Source organism: Typha angustifolia, chromosome 5 (genome assembly GCF_048772165.1).
Source record: "Typha angustifolia cultivar Huaian chromosome 5, ASM4877216v1, whole genome shotgun sequence".
Taxonomy (NCBI): Eukaryota; Viridiplantae; Streptophyta; class Magnoliopsida; order Poales; family Typhaceae; genus Typha; species Typha angustifolia.
The window spans coordinates 2,236,516-2,259,654 of NC_133243.1; the positions used below are offsets into that span (position 1 = coordinate 2,236,516).

At 39.7% G+C, this 23,139-nt stretch overlaps 1 protein-coding gene across 1 annotated transcript; it reads left to right on the plus strand.

Annotated features, from left to right (window-relative positions):
* Nucleotides 1-19,511: 19,511 nt before the first annotated feature.
* Nucleotides 19,512-22,930, plus strand: LOC140760057 (oryzain alpha chain-like). The gene is made up of 5 exons (XM_073096849.1): nucleotides 19,512-20,016; nucleotides 20,551-20,786; nucleotides 20,889-21,029; nucleotides 21,844-22,293; nucleotides 22,570-22,930. Exons 1-5 carry the CDS (start codon nucleotides 19,557-19,559, stop codon nucleotides 22,666-22,668), a joined length of 1,386 nt encoding a protein of 461 aa, XP_072952950.1. The 5' UTR covers nucleotides 19,512-19,556; the 3' UTR covers nucleotides 22,669-22,930.
* The last annotated feature ends 209 nt before the right edge of the window (nucleotides 22,931-23,139 follow it).

The window sequence follows — 23,139 nt, forward strand, 5'->3', positions numbered from 1 at the left end:
GGAGCAAGTCCGTATTAGACCACTCTAGAGTCGAATAATGTTTGGCTTGGCGAAATCGTATCAGTCCACTACACTTTCCCCACCTTTTCCTCAAGGTGTGAAACTGGGGAACGCTCCAAATTGGGACGACGTGAAGTGATGCTACTGGTGGTTGAGGTATCTCCCACATGTCTTCTCCTATCCAAGTGGGTTGAGGTAGCCAAACCATCAAATGCAAGGTTAGGTTTGGCAGTGATCTCATCCCATCTAATCGTATCACCTTATCGTCATGTTGGAACATCATCCACAACTTGCTGAAATCAAATGTCATCCATTGGTCCTCAGCTCTGTAGCCATTGTGTTCCTAGAATCACATTAGCTCCTCGCTAGGCCAGCGGATATATGTCTGCAATAAAATTGTGGCCTTGCACTCGAATTCCAACCCAGCAACAATAACTATTCGCCCGTAACATGGTATTGTTGTTGATCACCACATCAAATCCGATCATTAGTTCCTCTCTTAATCCAATCATTCTAACCAGCCACTCAATCTATAAATTTATGTGTGCTCCCAAAGTCAATTAGAATATGCATGCAATGCTTTTTGACAAGGCCATCGACACGTAGGGTCTTCGATGCGACAGTACCCAGATACGCATACAAGAAATTCTCCACTAGCATTTTCTCTTCCGCGCACTCATCCTAGTCCTTCTCCTGATAGTCCTCTGTGGGCTCATCACTAGCAATTCCATCCTCAGCATCCTCAAAATCATCGATTAACACTATACTCTTGGTTGGTTTCAAACATCGATGTCTAAGAGTGAAACGTTCATCACAGCAAAAGCACAACTCTTTTGCTCTTCATTCCTCCACCTAGATAGGGGTGAGAACTTGAGTAGGGGGTCATGTGCGTCCTTTAACATCTAAAGATGGCTTCAAAGGAGGCCTCAACTCAAAAGTAGCAATTGTTGTCCTCAAAATCGCAGTAGGTTCACTAGTAGTAGGTGATGCCCATTGGCCCTCTCAATTGGTCCAACTAGATTTCATCGCTTGCTTGAGTGCCTTATGCTTTTGCTCCATCTTCACAGCCTTCTCAAAGGCCTCTTCAAGTGTAAGTGGGTTGGGAGCTTGTACATCTGATACGATTCGGACTTCACTGACGTCGTCTCGAGCATGGATTCACTTTAGGAGTGTTTTTGTTTCATTGTTTTAGTGTTTAATTTTCATTAAAATAAGTTTTCTGTAATTCGTGTTCGAACGCAGGTGGAGTGAGTTCAAACACGGTTTGTGAACGGGGTTGTGAACGTGGGTGAAGAGAGTGCACTGTGCGTTGCGTTCGAACGCACTGTGAACGCCTGCATCGCGTTTGCAAATACCGAGAGGGGCGTTCGATCGTGCGTTCGAACGCTTGCATCGCGTTCGCAAATCCAGACGAGTGAACTCGGTGCGTTCGAACGCAGTCGGGTGAGTTCGAACGCGGTCAGCGAAAATTGTATTTTTAGGGTTAATTTTGAGTTGTTGGTTAGCCTTTAAAAGGATGTGGATGGCAACCAAAGTCAGGATTTGATTATTGAATATTGAGATTGAGTTTTGCCTTGCCTCCTTCGTCTTCTTCGCTCCCGTTCTCTCAAATCCCTGGCGATGCCATTTCTAACCTCCCTCGACCGGCCAATCACCCTAGTCCTTTAGGGGTGGCCCTCTCCTCCCCCTTCTTCCAATCTATCCAACACTTGTCCTAACCCTTCCATCAACCATAACCCTTCCACCACCACTTTTTATCGGTGCCACCCCATTAACGCCGGTCCACCTTCAACCACCATTACCTAGGATCACGTGCCTCCATCCATGGATCCAAAACAGACCACCTGACCTTCGTCCACTAATCGGACGATATCTCGAGATCTCCATATCCGATTTGCTTAAAACTAGATTTGTTGGAAAGCTCTTTTCTGGGTCTACAACATATCAAAGTTTCACATCGATCCGACGACGACATATTTCGGGATCTTATTTCAAAGTTCCATGCCAAATCTAGTTCAGATCAGGAAATTGGAAGAGATCAAACCTTAGCCTAAGGGGAGATCGTATCAATTTGGTATCAGAGCTCCATAGCCCGAGGCGTGATCGTATCAACATCCGCCCTAATCTCCTTCCGTAGCCTAGATATGAAAGATCTTCATAATGTCTGGTCCGGCCATGTTGGTATGCATTGGCTACTAACCCTTTCAAACTCCGCCTAGTACTCTAACACCGTTGCTCGCTGCATCATTCTATTGAGGATGGCATGGAAATCCTCATAGTGTGCTGTCCTAAATCGCCTAGATATACTCCTTAATAAATCTGCCCACTTATCAATTGTTTGACCATGAATGATAGATCAATACCAATAAAGGGCCGTCTCTTGGAGGCGAAAGCTTGCTATCTTCACCTGGGCTTTTTCCATTGTGCGTTGATAGTTAAATTATTGTTCCACTTGAAATATCCAATCTGTGGAGTTGTCCCCTTGGAACTTGAAAAGTCCAATTGAGCAATTCGACCCTAGATCTTGTGATCAACCTCGCGGTTGGCTCTCGGTTCAGTTCTAAACCTTCGAGGCAGTGGATTGAACTTGGGGTATCCTCTTTCATGGTCTATCTCATCAGGTTGGCACGCCGATCTGGTTCCACTGTAGTTGGCCTTAATGTTACCACTGGTGTAGGTCTAAATTCATTAGGAGAGGTATCAATGGATATTCATGTCTTTGGGTCTATATTGGTGCTGGTGGTGGAATCATCATTGTTCCGTCTTGCGCTCTATTCTTCAACGTGGTGTAGAAGCGGCTGACCAATTCCGCATAATCTCTCTCAAACTTAGCTTGCTCGTTTTGTAGGTGGTCCATCCGCTGTATCGTCAACTTGAGCATGGCATTTGTAAGGCCCAAGGTTGCCGCAAAGTAGCTTCTATGGTTTGGGTTAGCCATGATTATCGATTGGCTTGACACCGTGTTTTGAGTTTCCGGTAGCTGAAATATCTCCTTGTAGTGGCGTATCTCTTGGTTGTCTCCTTACTGCCATTGACCTTGTATCCACCATTAAAGGAGGTCGGAGGTCGGAGGTTGGAGGTCTGCCTGGCTCTGATATCAATGATAAGAACTACCTCCAAATAGTGATCCGTAGGTGGCTTCCAACTTCCTCGAGCAATGCGAGTCCAAATATGATATCTAATTCATGATTGAACCTCTGATTTGAAAGCTAGGTCTATCGTGAACCTTCAAGATTAATAGGTTCTTCAAAATTCAACAGTTGGATTAGAAAGATAATTTAGGGTTTGATGGATCTAGAGTGGGGATCAAATGTATCAGAATGGATCGGCAAAAGGGTGGCTAAGTGGTGGTGGTGGTGGTGGAACTCGGCTAGGGTTGATGAAGGTAGATGAATGGAGATGTAAGGTAGGTCGGAATGCTAAGCAAGGCAGAGAAGAGGAGGGAGAAGTGAGTCATTTCTCATGGTCGAGAGGGGCGTCCAGACGAAGGGGGGAGGAGCTCAGCCAACAATGGTGGTCGGCTAGATTGAAGGAGGTTGAGGGAGAAGATAGAGGAACAAGAAAACGAATTTATTCAATTTCCAAAAAGAAGTGACTAATTAGGTTGCTACCTACAACTCGATCAGCCTAACCCACGTTGCGTGGTCCAACTCCACTAACTAATGACTCATAAGCAAATAACATAAGAAAAAAAGACTAGAAAATAAGATAAAGGAACAAGAAAACGAATTTATTCAATTTCCAAAAAGAAGTGACTAATTAGGTTGCTACCTACAACTCGATTAGCCTAACCCACGTTGCGTGGTCCAACTCCACTAACTAATGACTCATAAGCAAATAACATAAGAAAAGACTAGAAAATAAACATTTCAAGCAAGTACTCTTCCATCAGCCGTTCGAATGCCATGTTTGTATGGCCTCCCTAGTGTTCAAACGCCCTAGCTTGAAAATCCTTAATTTTTAGCAAATAAGCAAATAACTACTAGAACTCATAAATAAGGAATTATTAACAAGTAATGGTTCTATATCAACCCAGTCTAGAGTCGAATAAGGCTTGGTTTGGCAAAACTATATCAGCGTGACATAAGGGCTTTTATCCAAGCATGTGAAACTTGACAGTGGGCGAAGTCTTCAATTTTGAAACCGACGGGATTGTTGTGACCACTACCTATACCGGGCTATGTATAGGAAGATATTTCTATGAATTTCATAGGTCTTTTGTTGGTACATAGTTATTTTATTATTTTTATGGTAATTGACAGGTTAACTAAGTCGGTGGCTAAAATTTTTATTTGAGTTGTCGCTAGACTCCATGGCATGCCACACACGATAGCCTCCAATCATGACCGTGTGTTTATCAGCAATTTCTATACTGAGTTTTTTAGGTTACAAGGGGTTGATAGGACTTGGGTCAAAATCCCTTAGTTTAATTAGATTTATTTGCTTCTTCCATTTAGTCCTTGTATTAGTTTATTGCTTTTACCTTTAGTTGATTTGAGTTCATGACGATACATACAATTGGGGTTGGACCTAGTTGTCTCGAGCTGAATCACTTTTCTTTTCAAAGAATAAGGATTCTAGCTGTCGCGTTCGAACGCCTGTATACATTCACAAATACTGAGAACATGTTTTGTCCGTTCAAACGTGCCCAACCCCGTTTGAACACGCTCGGCAAGGTTGCATTGTTTCTCGGGTTATCTTTTGTTTATTTTTCTTGTTAAGTTTGCCTCTAAATATGTAGAAGGCAACTTTATAATATCTTGATCAAATCTGAGTTGATGGAAGAAGTCGAGGGAGAAATCCTGACTGGTGTGCTGGGGTTCTTCTAAGATCTAACCACATCCGTGGCCTTTCCTTCGATAGAGGTCCCTTCATTGGGTCTCAATGCCATGGATCTGGTTGTTGGCATGGTGACCAAGGAACAGTGGCTCTAAAACCTTGTTATGGCCCGATCTTGACTACTCGATCTAGCTCGGGTGTAGGAAAGCAATCCGCGCAGTCGTAGAAAAATATTTGTTAGATATTCTCCTATAGCCAAAAAATTACAAATATAGATGCGTTCATTCTATATCTCTTTGGTGTAGTTTTTTTGTATTGATGACCTTCACATATTTGGAATATAGATAGGGAGAAAATAGGCAGAGTTCTCGTGGAGGTGTTGATGATGGGTGGTGGTGATGAAGGAGGAGATGGAGTGGACATGGGTTATACGTAGGGTTTGCACGAGGTGTTGTTGGGTGAAAGAAGAGGGGGAAGAAGGTGGTCAGTATCCCAAGAAGATGGAGGGTTAAAGTTGAAGGAGGCTAGGGGTAACCAACGTTCCACATATTTAGAGGCTAATCTAACAAGCAAAACAAACAAATGATAAACTTAAAAATAATACATTCTCGTTGAGTGTGTTCAAATGGTTCAAATGGGGTTGGGCGTGTTCAAATGGCAAATTATGTTCTATGTATTTGCAAACGTATGCAGGCGTTCGAATAGGGCGTTCGAACTCGACTTTCTCACGTTCGAACGTGATAGCTAGAATTCTTATTCTTCAAGAAAACTAAGAAATTGGAACATGAAAAGATTCCTATGTTGTATCTATACACGAGATGACTCGGTCTGGTCCGAATCACATCAATTATTAGTGAGGGTAGTAATTTCTTGCGATGGGTAGTCGCTAGTGGTGGTCATGCTTCTGCTTGTGGCTGGATGACAAGTGGACGGTGGACGTCAATCTGGATAAGTAGGAAGCGGTGGTGACATTCCATGGGCCAGCGCTAATGCCCAGTTCACCTATCGATGCAGCGACTAGATCTAGTTCAGTAAGTTCACTTGTAGGTAGAGAGCTTAGTGTGGTGATCCTCGCTCCTAGAGCGTTGGCTAGGATCGTCATCATTCTCTCCTATTGTAGGCCTATATCCTAACATCATCATCATCACCTCTTTAGTAAATCATCGCACATAGTAGAATCATTACTTGTAGCTGAATCATCACATATACCATAATCATTTCTCATAGCAAAAATAAGAGCACACTGCTCATAAACACCCTGATCCCTACCTCTCAATTATAATTTCAAATCACCTAGTGTATAGTATTGTAATAGCCTATACTAAAATAAATAAATAAAAATTATTTCTAGACATGTGCCCCACTACCCCTCAGTCTCCCCTCCCTCTCCTCTCTCTCTCTCTCTCTCTCTCTCTCTCTCTCTCTCTCTCTCTCTCTCTCTCTGATATGACTCAGTCGGATTGAATCCATTCACGGCACATTGGGCTCATAGGATTAAGCATATTTATTTAGTTATTTATTTGTATTCTTTTTTGCTGCTGTCTTGTTAGTTAAGCCATGAACTCAAGTACGTATAAATGTGGACTCAATTTGTTAATTTGATAATTTAGTCTAGTAAAGTCGATTAAATGTTTTAGTCAAGTCATGAGTTGTATTGGGAACCCGAGTTCAACTCGAGCTAGTCGGTTGATTGAGTCCTTATCGAGACTGGTCTAGGGTTTGCCTCTATAAATATGTGGAGGAAATCGTAATTGAGAATTATCTCATTATTAGATTGCTTTGCGGCCCTCTACCTCTCTCTATCTCTATCTCTTGGCCATCGGCCTCATCTCCTCCATCTCCCTCCTTGCCAACTACGCCACTATTGTTAGTTCGGTCTCTTCTAGTCTCTAGGCTCCCTCTTCTCCTTCTCTACTTCTCATTCGACCTATGTTCACTAACCCTATTACAAAAGCAAGGTAGATATGCGCCAAAACAGCCATCAAGAGCAACAACGTGCAAATCGATCTAAGTAGAAACAATCCCGATTTGTTAGGTTGTATCACCCTCCAACCTTCATCTACTATTTTGAAGATATCTTCCAATCTAGCCATCTGGTTGGTGTGAAATCTATGTTGAAAAGCTCGCTCCTAGATCTATAACATATTAAAATTTCACGAGGATCCAACGACTAGATGAGCAGAAAAATCTCTTGAACGTTTCATGCAAATTTTTGTCTAACACCTCCTTTGGCAGATGAGTTCCTCTTTTCTCTCTCTTTTATATTGTTCACCTATTATGATTATTTATTCCCTTCATTCAAGTAATGCTAGTGAGTTTGGCCACCTTGGACCCATCAAACCATGTGGATTCTGTTTCTATTGTAGCCCATGCTAGTTGTGCGACCCAGCCCAAGTGGCTATCTTTGGATAGTTTGGGCTTCGAACCTAACCATGGTGAGTTAGTGTTGTGGTCTTTGGATTAGTTACAACCCAACCCATTGCTTTGGGCATTGGGCTGGCCCGAATAGATTAACTACTCTTTAATTTATTTTAATATAATTTAGTCTTTTTATTTAATTATCTTTGTCAACTTGAACCTTAAATATTAATCACCTTTAGATGATAGCTTTGTTAAACATAATAATTATTATAAATTCATATTAATAAATTAGACTATGGTCTAAGTGTACCTCTACTAATTGCTTATAATGGGAAATTAGTGGGTGTTTCACTTCCGATCACTTTGTCCTCAAGGTGTCTATATTGGTTTTCAAACCTTTTATAGTTGTCGAATCATTTCCACTAACCTTCTAGCCGAGTCTAGGGCACAGCCAAATATAGCCTGATGTGTCCTACTGGTTGGTGCTCAACCAATTAGTCCAATGCTTGGACTAATCTCACTCGCAATCCAATATGGATATGAGTCTAATCTAAACCTCGTGCACGGTCTAACCAGTTTGGGCTTTGGCTCGTCACTTATGGACTGAGGAGGTGGCTCTTTAGCAGCCCTTGGTTCTGTTTATCAAAATGCTAAATCATCGAGATATACCCATGATTATTCTTCCCGAAGTTGCGATTCTACACATTTCGTTGGATTGCCCTCCTCAAAGTGTTGCATTATCAGTGTGATTAGGAGCTTCTCGCAATTGGCTGACTCCACTAGTGTTGGCCACTCTTCGACCCATGGCTAGATGACAAGTAGTGGTGGACGTCGATCTAGATAAATAGGAGATGGTGGTGGTGGTATTCCACAGGCCGCTGCTAGTGTTAGTTCAACTGTCGTTGTAGTAACTAGATCTAGTTCGTCGGGTTCACTCGGATAGGTTAGTGTTTCCACTGTGATTGCTGTAGGTAGAGAGCTCTATATGGTGATCCTCGCTCCTTGTGCGTTGGCTAGGATCATTATCATCCTCTCCCATGATGCCCTAGTCTCTTCTCGATCAGCTTGCATCCTTTGTCGATCTGCCCATATCCATCAATTAAGAGGAGTAGCAAGTTTGTGGTCATGGTGGTCCAAGGAAAGTTCGCTCTAATACCAATTTAATACGAATTGGCTTAGTCCGACTCGTAACAGTCCTAGACTTCTCATAGAATTTGAGGGATCTTTTAGTTGGATCTAGCCATTAGATTGACGTGAAATTTTGATATGCTCGGAGAGAGCATCCAACGAATCTAATTTCATGCCAATCGGATGGTTAGATTAAAAAATATCTTCTAAGAGGTGGTCGAAGGTCTGAGGGTGATACAACTCGATTAATTGAGATCGTATCTACTTGGATCTATTGCACCTTGGTTGTCCTTAATGGCCAGATTAGTGCAAATATTAACTCACTCTTTAATGGATACTATTGTATCATTTTCTAAATTTATTTTAAAAAAATAAGATGGCTTTCAGCAAGTGTTTTTGAACGCAAATCGTGCTCGCATATCCAGAGCCCTGTTTTTGGCCATCCGAAAGCGGTCGAGGGGCATTCGAACACACATCAGTTAAGTTGTTTCGTATTAGGATTTTTGGATGGTTAGTTAGCCTCCAAAATATGTGGAAAATAGCCATCTTTGCATTATTAAATATTGAACTTAGTTTTGCATCTAGACTTGAGCCAAACTTCTCCCTCCTCCCTCCCAACCCCGTATCCAACCCAAGCTTTCGTCGCTTCTCCCTTCTCACTCTAGCAACTAACCATACATGGAAGCTTCCTTCTCCCACCTCATCTTGTTCAAGATACTAATCCATCCACCATAGCTATTATCATCTTCCAAAACCCTAACCACATCATCCGCATCCATCCCGCCATCCCTTGATCTTTGGTCACTATTTCCTTCATAACTTTTGATCTACTTACATGATTGACAAGATTCTGATTGCATTGGATTCCTCACTTCTAGAGGAATAACATATCCAAATCTCAGATCGTTCCAACAATTGGATTGATCCCTATTGCCTTCAAAATTTTCGTATTGAGTTCTGTTCATTTTAGTAACTTGGATAAACAATCATCTTCCTCGATGTTGACCGTAACAGATATTAGGGAATATAAAATGAAGGAGAAGTAGATGATAAGAAGAGGGAGGCTAGAGGCTAGTAGAGACCTATCCAATGAAAGATGGTGGCCAACGACCTAGAGATACAAGCCATAAGGCCCTATATAGTAGTAAACAAATAATTGTTGACTAATCCTTTCTCATATACAAGCCATAAGGCCCTATTTATAGAGATTAAATTAAAAAGCCCTAAACAAACTTAATTAAATAGTCTTCCTTATCTTCTCTAATTATTCATTCGTTTCACCGCAAATAGAGTTCAAATCCAGAGAAATCTTGAATTTAAAACTTTGTAGATCTTGAGATTGCTAATCTTAGTTTCATAATTTTCAGATATCTAACTAATATTTTATATATATTATTTTTAAAATTGTGTAAAGTTAGATTTAGCTAATTAAATAAACTTCTAACCTACTAAGATGACTAAATTATTTAAGTAGATAAGATAAATAAACTCAACCCATTAAGCCCAATGTCTCTATAATGTGACCCAATCTGACTCGATTCGTATCATTATAAATGTAATAGAACTCGTATTTATAGCAGGCTATGTTTATAAGTGGTTAAGCAACACTAGACTGACAAGTGTTGTAATCAATAGTTGGGGTGTCATGATACACTTAGTTAATCTTTTCTTATTGCATTAGTTATCTGTTTTCATTAAAATAAATTTTCTATAGGTCGCGTTTGAACGCTTTTGCAAACGCTTGCATCAGGTTCGCAAAAATAGAGAACGTGAAATGCGAGTTCAAACGCGGTTGGGTGCATTCGAAAGCTTGCATCAGGTTTGCAAAATCAGAGAACGCCTTTTGTGCGTTCGAACGCAATCGGGCACGTTCGAATGTGATCGGCAAGAGTCCACTAAAATTAGGGTTAATAATTATTATTTTGGCTTGTTGGCTAGCCTCTATAATGGTGTGGATGGCAGCCAAAATCAGAATGCGATTGGAATATTGGTTTCTTGCCTCTCTCTATCTTCTCTCTACCCTAATCTCTCTTCTCCCTCTTCACCAACCTACCATCTCTACCATTGGCAAGGTCTCTCTTAACTTCTAATCTCCATCGTCTATCGAGTCCTCCCTCTTTCTTGAGATCTCGACCACTTCTTCTCCTTCATCTTTATCCCTTAAACAACATCAACCATCCACCCTCATCTCCATTATCATCCATAACCCTAACATCCACTACACTCATCACCACTACCATCATCTGCACTATATCATATTTTCGTCCCAGTTGCAGTTCGAATCTATGAAGGGTATAAATACGAAAAACATAGCTCAGGGAGTTACGGAACGATCCCACTTGGTTTCATAATTTTCTGACTACTAGAGAATATTTGGTAAATATTTTTTCTCGATTGTACGGACTTCTTCCTATAATAAATCCAAATCTTGAAGGAATCGTTACGTAACCTATCATGTCAGCATGCCAAAGTGCATGATGGTTTTGTCCAAACCTATTAACCATCGCATAGCCCATCATCTCACTATTACTTGTCATGGTGAAAAATTTCTATGAGGAGTCCTCGACGAGCATTGTAAACTTAGGCCTCAGAAGTTCAATAATCTAGGCATGGATTCAATCAATATTGCATACTAGATCTGGAATGATTTGCAGGATGATCCTGAGATTTTGATGGTAATAACCTTGGAAGTCTCGGATCTAATAGCTTTGGAATTAAGTTAATCGAAGATACTAATGGAAAGTTATGGTTAAACTAGTGGAGCAAGGTCAGAATGGGCAAAATGGTAAATATCTGACGTTGTGGTGGTCGTCAGAGGGTGGCGGATGGCCAAGGGTGGTGGTGGATGACCATAAAGTAGGATGGCAGCTAGTGCTAAAGATGGCCAGGGTTTAGGAGATCGAAATGCTTTTACATCTATGATATACTCCTAGAAATATAAAGATGATCTAACGGCTACGGTAAAGATAAAGATGAAAAGAATAATTTGGTTTGGGTCACAAATCAGTCAATCCGCCTAACCTGTTTAATAATCAAGTCATGTTCGGGTTTATATAGCCGACCTGTTTTGACTTGTTTGACCCGTTTAAGTACACAAGTTGGGCCGAGTCGAGTCAACCCGCCAACCCACTAACCCATTGATACATTTAGTTAGGATCTTTTTTTATTGCATTAGGTGTTTATTTTCATTAAAATAAAATTCCTATAAGTTGTGCTCGAACGTAGGTGGGGTCGCGTTTGAACGCCCTTGTGAACGCCTACATCAGGTTCGCAAATACAAAGAACACATATTGTTCGTTCGAACGCAGTCGGGCGAGTTTGAACGCCCGCATTCGAACGCCTGCATCGCGTTCGCACATCCAAAGATTGAGCTTTTTGAGTGCGTTCGAACACGATCGATGGGAATCCTCTAAAATTAGGGTTTCATATTGTTTTAGGACTTGTTGGCTAGCCTCTATAAATATGTGGAAGGCAGCCAACTTTATTATGCTATTGGATTCTTGATTTCTTGCCTCATATCTTCTCTCTAGACTCCTCCCTCCTTCCTCTTCACCATCCTTCCACCTCTACCGTTGGCAAGTTTTCTTCTAACCTCTAATCTCCCTCGACTATCGAGCCACCCCTCTTCTTTGGGATCTCGACCACTTCGTTCCCTTCGTCTACTTCCCTTAATCACATCGACAATCCACCCTCATCTCCATACCCATCCAAAACCGCAGCATCCACTCCACCCGTCACCACCACCATCAACCACGTTATTCCGTGTTTTCGTCCCTACTATAGTTCAAATCTGTGAAGGAAGTAAAAACAAAAATTGTAGATCAGGAAGTTATGGATCTAACCCAATTAGTTTTGTAATTTTTTGACTATCGGAGAATATTTGACGAATATTTTTCCATGGTTGTGTGGACTGCTTCCTACAATAAATTTATATTTTAAGGAATTGTTCCGTAGCCGATCTTTTGGTTCCAGATCCCATCAATCTAGTATTAGAGCCTATCAATTTGGTATCAGAGCCCATCAATTGGTATCAGAGCCCATCAATTTGGTATCAGAGCCCAACAAATTAGTATCAGAGCCTATCACCCATATATATAAGATAACTAAAGTCTAAAATCTAAATCAGCCTCTCGTTCTCTCTACTCTCTAGCAGTCTAGCCGTAACCGCCTCATCTCACCAAAAGGGCAAAAATTTTTTGCCACACCACCTCTCTCTCTCCAATCTCTCTAATCGTCGTCTGCTGCCTATCGCGGTGCCTCTCGCTTAGTTTCCACCTGCCATCTACCACAAGAGTTCGTCGATGTCCATCTACGATGCCTCCGCTCCCACAGTGCCAACATATTAAGTGCCACAAATAGTTGCCCTTGGTTCGCCGCCCCATCTCCATATAATGTAAACATCATCATCCTCTCCTTGTTATACTTTTGAGCAAACGCAATGCCATATCCCAAGGGAACCTGCACCCCAACGATCCCGTGCCCCCTGTAGAAATTTGCATCCTTCTTGTAGAAATGCATCAATCAGCCCTTTTCTCTAGAGCACCCGTTGCGACGGCCCATGAGCTCAGCGAAGTTGGATATGAGATCATCGCCGTGGCCGAGGTAAATGCAGTGGTCACGGTAGGTGGTGACGATGGCGTTAAATTTAGTGACAGCAGCCTCCATGCCGACTTAAATGACCTCCTAGCCGTCGTAGAGGTGGTAGAAGCCACGGCTGAGCTTTGCCTTGTATAGGGAGTCGGCGGCAATCTCCATATGATGCATTGTGGACATGGTTCAGAAGAAGGAAAGGAACTCGAAGGGGTTTGTATCGACGACGCAAGATGGGGGATCAATCCGGTTGCCGGTGAAGGGGATGCTCGTCTGATCGTTAGGGTTTCATTGTCAGAGGGGAGGAGAAGCCACAAGGAGTGATAAAGAAATAGCGGATGGGGGAGGTGGAAGAAGAGGAGAGGTGATGGAGGAGCGCCATGGTCATCATCTCTAGAAAAATGGGAAGGCGGAGGAGGAAGAAGAGTGAGTAAGTGAAGGAAATGGATTTGAATACTACGATGGGACCTTCTAGATACGACGTGTTTAGCGGCAACATGTGACACGACATTCGTTTGGCCTTAAGAGATGGATATATATGTATTAGTGTAACAACCTATTCTTAAAAAAAATAACATATTGCATGGCATGACATGGCCAGCCACAATGTGGCCGACCTCGTGCCTTGCTGGGTGGCACGAGCTGAGGGTGCCACTCACCCCCAGTTGTCGGCAGGGCCAGCTAGTTCCGATGGGCCCGCCGACGCCGCAGCCATAGCGCTAACATCCCCACTACCTTCTCTCTCTCTCTCGTAGTCACCCTCCCACTCTACTCTCTCTCACACTCTCTTTCTCTCCTCATTGACAACACCGGCCCGCCGCCACCTCCCTTGGAACTACTGATGCCGGTGAGCTCTATCTCCTTTCTCTCTTCTTCTCTCTTTTCTTTCCTCTTTTTTTCTCTCTCTTTCTTCCGCCTTAGCTCGGGTTTGCCAGAGCCGAGCTGCCGGTGAATGGCCGCTGCTGGCTGGCCAACACCGGCCAGTGCCCTCCCCGTCGGCTCGGGTCCACACCCTCCTTCCTTCTCTTTCTCCTCTTCTTCTTCTTTCTTCTTTCTTCTTTCTTCTTGCTCTCTTCTTCTTCTTCCTCAGCTTCTTCTCCTTCTCTTTCTGTAGCAGGCTGCGCTCGGTCCAGCACTGGTGGCACCACTAGTTTTCTATTTTATTTTATTTATGTTATTTATTTAGGTATTTCTTTCTTAATTAATGCAAATAAAGTATTTAGACATTAATTATTTTAATAGTAATATATATATTCTTCAATATAATTATTATTAATTATAATTTGTTTAATTAATGATTAATTAGGTATAAATATAGGTAATACTTATATTTATTATTTACTTATATCTCTGTTAGATTAATAGATAGATTTGTAAATCATAATTATTAGATTTCTATACTAATATTCTTATGAGATACATTTTAAGAAATTCTAATAATTTATTATATATTATTATTCTTTTGTAACAAATAAAATACTAGGCTTATTTATTTATAAAGTAATGACTACATAGTCCCTAATGAATCAAGATAGAGTGAGAACCACAATTTACTTATAATTAGATTTTATCTATATTTTTATTTTTATTTATAATTAAAAAATCTAGCTAGTTATTAAGGTAAGTAGAAATTCTAAAATCTAATAAATCATCATATTTTACATGAACAGATTTTAATTAAATGAACGACTAACTTCTTGCTACTTATCGATGAGTTGACGTTTGATTAACGGATGTGAGGGATAAGTGGTTTGGGTCTTCTGATCATAAGTGAGTAGTTTTATCTCCTAGACGCCTTTCTTAAATTAGGTTATATTATATATTATGTACATGCATAATTTAGCCTTCAGCATGATTATATGACTTTATCTAGAGATGATTATAGTTGAGCATATTTTTATCATGTATGTGATTAGGCTGATCTTGGATATAAGTATGGTGATGATAAATAGAGATGATTAGAGATGACTATACTATTATAATTTTATGTCTAGTCGATCTATAGCATGAGTATACATGTGATATATTAGCATGAGTATGCATATGTTGACTAAATGGTTGGAGACTACATTGCATCATTTTTCTCTTCATTCCTGTTCTACCTAAATTTCTATTATGCATTGACTTGTTATCATACTAGATATATGCATATGATCGGTCAATTAGAAGGACAGCATAAAATATGATTGATAGGATAGTTGATAGAAAGCCTAAGGATACTCGAGTGGGCGCGAGGGTTAGGACGCATTTGGTGGATGATTGATTGCTCGACATAGTCATGATTCTGTGGCCTTACGTCCGAGGTCATTAGTTTGTGTGCACAGCAGACAAACGGACACATGCCATTCGCTAGGGCATATGTGGTGAGTTATCCTCATGAGATTTCTATCAGCTTGAAGGGTGCCCAGTCTGGATGGATGTTGATACCCTAGCGGGTGGCAAGGTATTTGAGATACTTCTTGTGAGTGGCAGAGTATGCTCTGAGCCTTCGGGCATGATGTTGAGACCAGGTACCGAGTGTTTACTATGCATAGTGGTCTAGTATGATGATAACATATAAAGCTGACATTAATGATTAAGATGTTGAAAAATACATATGATTTCATTATCATCTAATTACCTGATTATCGAGTCGTTAATATATATCATATATGGTTGTATTTGGTACAATAGCATGGTGCATCATATGTTATATTTAAGAGAGAGTTATGATGATAGTATGATATGGTGGTCTGTTTATTTATTGTCAATGATTATATACTTTTATTAGTTATGACATATTATTTACTTTTCATATATATTATTGAGGATACATTCATATACTCATTCATGATATGATGCTCTTTCTGATTCATATTATCCAATATATAATTTACTCTCTGTTTGGCATCACTGATTCGAGGTAAGATATATTCACTGAGCCTTTTGCTCATGACTCTCTTTATTTCTTTTCTAACTCTCTCAGATATGTGGTACGTGATAGTAACTTGAGATATCCCGAAAAGATATTTTAGATTGATGAAGTGAGCTATAGATGCGAGATGGTATATATAATAATTTGTATAAAAATTGAGTTGTATCATTGTTTGTTATATTTGTACTTTGTTGTATCATACGATTATAGTACACGTCAGATTATAGTATACTCATGTATCAATTGTTTAGTTGTATCTTGATGGTTTGTCGTGGTCTATGTGGGTCCTGCTAGATTATGTATTGGTCTAGTGTATATTATTGTGGACTTGTATATTCATATGTTAACAAATTTATTTGGTTGATAGTATGATTTATTTGGTGTTGGATTATGTGAGCATGAATATGTTAGTAGGTATTATTTTAGGATGTCATAATTATATGTGCATAGGAGTGTATATGTGCATGATAGGCCCCGCCCGTCCTGTTGTGTGAGCCGCACGTGTTGTGTGGGCGCGTAGGCGTGCACGTGCCCATGCCGGGAGAGGGTATTACAATAAGGATTGTAATTTTAATGTTGTATGAGTTTTGAGTTGGTAATAGGTTATTTTGTATGTATAATACACTATTTATATGTGATAAATAAGTAAATATTAAATTTTATATAAGATTTATATTAAACAGATTAGACGGATCGAGTTAACATGACATGTTTAAGTATACAGGTTAAACGGGTCATGTTAGCTGTCATGTTAACTCGACCCGTTTATCAAACAGTCTAGGCGGGTTGACTCGTGTTCATGTTTACCAAATGCAACCCCATTTATTAATCAGGTTGTGTTTGTATTAAGGTAAAGTTGACTCGACTCAAATCCGACTCGACCCGACCTGAACCTATTTAACTTGACCCGATTGCCACTCCTAAGTTGACTCGAGTCGAATCAAGTGACTCAACTAACCTAACCCACATGGTCCGATCATAACAATCAGAGTACGCAAGTTTAATGTTGCTTTCAAGAGCACCCATTGACCATGCACTTTGAATTCACCAATTCAGTCACAAAATGAGTAGAACACTAATTCACTTTCTTCAACCAAATAATAAAAAGTTTGCGAAACTACCCATATAAATTGTCTCGCTTTTTGTGCAACCAAACACAAACTAAGGTAATTTGACACATTTTAGTTACCACGGAGTTTCATAAATGCAGATAGATCCGTCCAACCTCCCAAGGTAGTAGGCTAGGTAGAGAGTTTCTTTCGTAGAAACAATTGCCAGCAATTATTTTGACATTATTGTCACGCCGTTCATAATTTTACCCAAAATCATGCTTCTCACTCAGACGGATCGCCGTCAAGTGGGTCCACAAAACCCAATTAATTTAAATTACTTGTGTACCCCAAGATGTGGCCTGTTCTATATTTCTAATACACTCCTTATCAATACACAATTGGTCGTAGAGACGTAACCCAACGAATTTCCGTCGTTAAAGAGGTCATTGAGTGTAGGGTTTAAATATCTAGATTCAATTGCAGCCGGCACTTTTCTTTTATAATAAGATAGTGCCAATAAAATGTTAAATAGTTATTTTACTGGTAATTTTTTATATAAAAATAAAATCATCCGAGAGTGCATAAAAATAATTACGTGACTGTCATCTAATCTTTTTAGTAGAAATATTAAATAAATAATAACAGAAGTAGTTGAGAGATTTTACATGGTTAAGATAATTACTATGCCATAGAATATAAATATAAAAAAAAAGAACAATTATTCAGTGAGTACGAAACTAGAAGCTAATTTGGTAGGAAAGCGACCAATAATAGTGGCGTGCATCCCGGGTCCACTCTTTTTATTCTCGCTTATTTTTCTTCTTTTTAAATCGTGTATATAGTATACCACTTCCCCACGAAAACCAATCAAATGAAGCCACGGCGACCCTCGAAACACTCGAAGATTCGAAATTGTTTTAGATCGGAATCCTTGGAACGGGGGTTGGGAGGAATTAGCGGTCAGGACACCCAGTTAACCCGTAGTCGCCGGTCATGCGATTGCTGCATTTCTCTTTTCCACAATGAATCTACGAGCTCTCGCATAAACATTGTATGAGTAACAACGATAACTACTACAGATGGACATTTTTAGCGTAAGAATTCTGATTTCGCACTAGTCTGATCCATGAATTATAGAAATTTATAATCTACGTAGTTCTGAGAAGATAATAAATAAGTATTCATACGATATCCGAAAACTATGAAACCAGAGAGATATGATCAGTAGCATTGTAATCTATAATTTTTATATTTAAATTTGTTCATATTCATATTCTATTTTGGATATAATTGTAATCTAATTCGAATGAGATATGGATACTCATTTACATAAGCTCATTAATTTATTTTTTTTCAACTTTAGTTATCTTAGAACTCTTTATTTTATTTCTTATAAATAGAGCTTATCGTTTGTATCTTTGCATTGAATTATTAATTTATTAATGAATTAGTCTTCCATAATTTTCTTTCTCTGGTATCAAATCCTCTCTCTAACCTTGTTACCATCTCCTTTTTGCAGCTTTCCCCTTCACCGTGTCACCCTTTAGAGACGAGATAGACTACTTGAGTCGGTGCACATCGAACCCTAACAACACCTAAGAGAAGCCAGTTTTGCTATCTAAGACTAATTAATTTAGTTGCAGTCCTTCACTGGGTTGCATTAATATAATTATCAAAAAAAGTTTTGAAAGGCATCTATCCAAAAAAGAGAAAATATTTTTAGTTCCTTGTGTGGTTAGACTATAATTCACTTTGCCGGTATAGTTTCATGTGTACTTTGTTACCTCCTTATGATTAAATCTAAACTAAAATTATTAATTAATTTATTATATTGTCTATTTATAAGTTAAATTTGAAGATACTTATTAGACAAAGTTATAGAGAATTCCAATGCATCTAAAATAAAAATCAATCGGATTTTAAATGTTTGTTTAATCTGTGTTATCTAAAAATCTAATTTGTATTATTTTAGATGCATTAAAAATTTATTTAATTATTTATAACTTTATTTTTAATGAGTATCTTTAAAATTCAACATATAATTTAGTTAAATATATTAAAAAATAAATAATTATATTTTAATCTAGATCATGAGAGAATTAATTAATAGAAATAAAACTATAAAGAGTGAAATCAATTTAGTCTTAACCATAGGAGGTAAATATAATTTCTCATAAAAAAAAGTTTTCAAGAGTACATAATGCATTGCCAATACAAAATTTAAGAGGATATACGAATAATATGAGATCATCAAAATTGAACATACATAGAATGAACGAAAATTGCCCAGTAAAAAAGAAGAAAATGATGGAGTCTTCCGCATAAAATTTGTAAGTACAAGCGTTGGAACATATGTTGGAAACGAGGCCACGGATTCCCCCCGTCGCTCCCGATTCCATGATAGGTATTTGGTTGGTTTTCATTCGATTGGCTGAACTATCTCCACCTCTCACCTCATCCTCTTTTTCTTCTCTCTCCTTATCTCCTCTCTCTCTCTCTCTAAGATGAGAACACTGTCTATTAATAATTCCAATATAAAATAAGAAAAGTTACAATCTGTACATCTCATTATTCCTATTATAATTAAAACTTTTCATAAATAAAATAAATCTGATTAACTAAAAAGTATCCACCCCGTTCCCACCATCCCCTCTCTTTCTCACCCTCCCTATAAAATGAACCCAGAGTTGCTCATACGGAAGAAAGAAAGAAAAAGAAAGAAAGAAAAGACAATGGGTTCCAAGCTTTCTACCTTGCTCGTCCTTTTTCTCTTCCTGGGCTTGTCTTTGGCGGAGTTGTCAATCGTCGGGTATGGCGAGAGGAGTGAGGAGGAGGTGAGGCGGCTCTACCGCTCGTGGATGGCGGAGCATCGGAAGTCGTACAACGCCATCGACGAGGAGGAGAAGAGGTTTGAGATCTTCAAGGACAACCTCAGGTACATCGACCAGCACAACGCGGCCGCCGACGCTGGGGTTCACGCCTTCCGTCTCGGCCTGAACCGGTTCGCCGATCTCACCAACGAGGAGTACCGGGCGAAGTTCCTCGGCGTCCGTGCTGAGGGATCCCACCGCCGGAGGGACGAGGGGGAGGGCAGTGATCGGTACCGGCTGCGGGCCGGCGATGCGCTGCCGGATTCCGTTGATTGGAGGAAGAAGGGAGCGGTTGTTAGTGTCAAGGATCAAGGGAGTTGTGGTAAGTTTTATCTCTTCTTTTAATTTTTTTAATTATATTTTTTTTTTGGGTATTTTGCAACAAAATTAGTGCTTAGTTTTTCTTATTCATGTGAAAGCTATGATACTTTTCCCCCATAACACCTCCTCTCTGGTACTTATATTTGAGTTTAGGGAGGACCCTCTTCTTTTAATTTTTTTTTCACATGTTTCCTTAGGTTGCTTCTATGGAGATCCTCTGTATATGCTTTGTATTGTGTTTTACCTATAAGATTTCTTTTTACTGTCCTTTTTGCTATCTGGTTCCTTCCTCACTTCTTCTTTCAAGGTGGAAATCACCTGAGTTATCTGCTAAAGTAATTTAAAGCTATCATATAAGAGTTATTCGAGAATTATTTGAAAGGATGCATACATTTAATAGATTTGATATCTATATTATTTAAACAGCATCGATGATCCTATATGCATGCTAAGGATTAAAGGGGGTGGTTACAAAGGTTAGATAAAATGGTTCGCCCCTTGCTTAATCTAACGATTTGATCTTTTGGAATTATAGGAAGCTGCTGGGCGTTCTCAACAATTGCTGCCGTTGAAGGTATAAATCAGATTGTTACCGGAGATCTGATCTCGCTTTCCGAGCAGGAGCTTGTTGACTGTGATACAAGCTACAACCAAGGTTGCGATGGAGGTCTTATGGACTATGCCTTTGAGTTTATCATCAACAATGGTGGCATTGACACCGAGGAGGACTACCCGTACAATGCCAGAGATGGCAGATGCGATACCTACAGGGTACCATCCTCGTTCCTCTTTGCTAAGTTGTATTGACTCGTTTCATTCCTAAATTGGTGTCTGGATGACAACTTTTTGTTTATGTATTTTTATGTTTTGCAGAAAAATGCACGGGTTGTATCTATTGACTCATATGAGGATGTTCCAGTCAACGATGAGAAAGCTTTGCAGAAGGCTGTTGCAAATCAACCAATTAGTGTTGCCATTGAAGCTGGAGGCAGGGCCTTCCAGCTGTATCAATCGGTAAGATTCTGTTGATTATACATGGAGATGATAATTGGATCTCAATCTTATATGTTGCTTCTTGATTAAGACAATTATGTCTTCGCTTGCTATAGAAAATTGCTGATCTGTTTGTTTATTACCCCATCTATGATTTTTCTGCACTAACACCATATATCTTTATCTGATCCTGAAAATATTGGCTTCTGTCCTATGTTGACTCTTTTGCATTCTAAAGAACTCTGATAATGGTGCTGATCTTCGAGCACTAAAATTATTTCAGATTCTTGCCTTAGGATAAGCCCTGTTGATTATTTACTCTAGTGGTTGTTGACTTTAAGTGCCCACTTCATTTTCTCGAGATGGAAGTGGGTAATCTCGTGGATTGTCGACCAATTTAAATGTAAAATTATCTTCTAGTGGAGAGTTGTATTTAACAATCTTGCCTATAGTTGGCCAACCTCTGCCACATGGTGGCCCACTACTTTTTTTTGTTCTTTTCCCCATTTTCATGATTGAAAACCTAATTCTGTCTTGTTGTTACACACTTTTAACTAATACTAGTTAGTCATTCTTTATGGAAACTTTTGGTTGGAATTTTAACCATTAGCATATCTCATTGCCGACCAACACTTTGTGGCAATTACTTTGCAAATATCCCTGTATGCCTGAAACCTTTTATCTGATTGTGGATGGGATCAAGGGTTATACTTGAATCATTAACTTACCAAGTGAGGAGACTCTACTGCACGAATATGCCTGATTTATAGGTCATAGATCACAATTTAGACTTGTATCTTTCTAAGAAAGTAATGTGCCGCACTGGTTTTCTCAGGGCATATTCACTGGAATTTGCGGGACCGAGCTGGATCATGGTGTCACTGCTGTAGGCTATGGCACTGAGAATGGCAAAGACTACTGGATTGTAAAGAACTCATGGGGCGGAGATTGGGGAGAGGATGGGTACGTGAAGATGGAGCGCAACATTGCCGCTGCAACTGGCAAATGTGGAATCGCAATGGAAGCATCCTACCCCATCAAGAATGGTCAGAACCCACCAAACCCTGGGCCATCACCCCCTTCTCCTGTGAAGCCTCCGACCGTCTGCGACAACTATTACACTTGCCCAGAGAGCACCACATGCTGCTGTGTCTTCGAATTTGGCCGCGAATGCTTTGGATGGGGATGCTGCCCACTTGAGGCAGCTACATGCTGTGAAGACCATTACAGCTGCTGTCCCCATGATTACCCCATTTGCAACATCCGCGAAGGAACTTGCTTGATGGTAACTCTCAAACTTAAGAGTACTTGTGCTTAATTTATGCCTTGAGACATAAGTTTTATCATTTATGCTGTTCTGTTTAGAAACAGATAGTTGTTATTTTAATATTTTATTAGTGTATCTATCTATCCATTTATCAATCTGATATGTAGTTATCTAGGTCTCCTGTAAGTAGAACTGTTATTAGATTTATGTTCTGTCTGATGTAATATTCAACTTTCTCTAGTATATATCGTTACCTACCTATCTAATATATTCTTTTCTTTGGTTTAATTACAGAGCAAGAACAACCCACTGGGAGTGAAGGCTCTTAAGCGCACTCCTGCAAAGCCTTTCTGGGCTCATTCTGGTGCTGAAGGCAAGAGGAGCAGTGCGTGAGGAAGTGAAACGACCCATTTGGGCAGGCAAGGAGTGGGGACGTGGGTTACTGAAACTGGTGCCAGATTGCCTTTGGACTCATTATATGGTTATAAGAGGCAGTTGGTTGTTGGGTTATTTGGTAATGTTAGATGCTATTGTACATATCCTAAGTTTCCCAATTGCCTGATTAGCTGGACAGTTTATGTGATTACTTTCAAGAATCTTGCAAATTTACTCCATTGGATTATAATGCAGATTAACTAAGCTATATTTTATTCGATGCCTTCTTTTATTTTAATATTCCTTCATGTTAATAATGGTGCCTTGTGACAACCAAATTGTCATGTCTTGCATTGCTTATCCTTGGTTTGCATGCATACGCTTCTAAAATATCTTATTTCGTGTTACAGCTCAAAAAATCAATATTCGAATGTTAACCACCCAGAACACTTGGTTTCATGGGTACCACTTAAAACGCTTGTATTTTCA

Coding starts and splice junctions, on each gene's coding strand:
- LOC140760057 (XM_073096849.1), top strand. CDS start 19,557: ATGGGTTCCAAGCTTTCTACCTTGCTCGTCCTTTTTCTCTTCCTGGGC. Junction 20,017..20,550: donor CAAGGATCAAGGGAGTTGTG/GTAAGTTTTATC, acceptor TTGGAATTATAG/GAAGCTGCTGGGCGTTCTCA. Junction 20,787..20,888: donor GCAGATGCGATACCTACAGG/GTACCATCCTCG, acceptor TATGTTTTGCAG/AAAAATGCACGGGTTGTATC.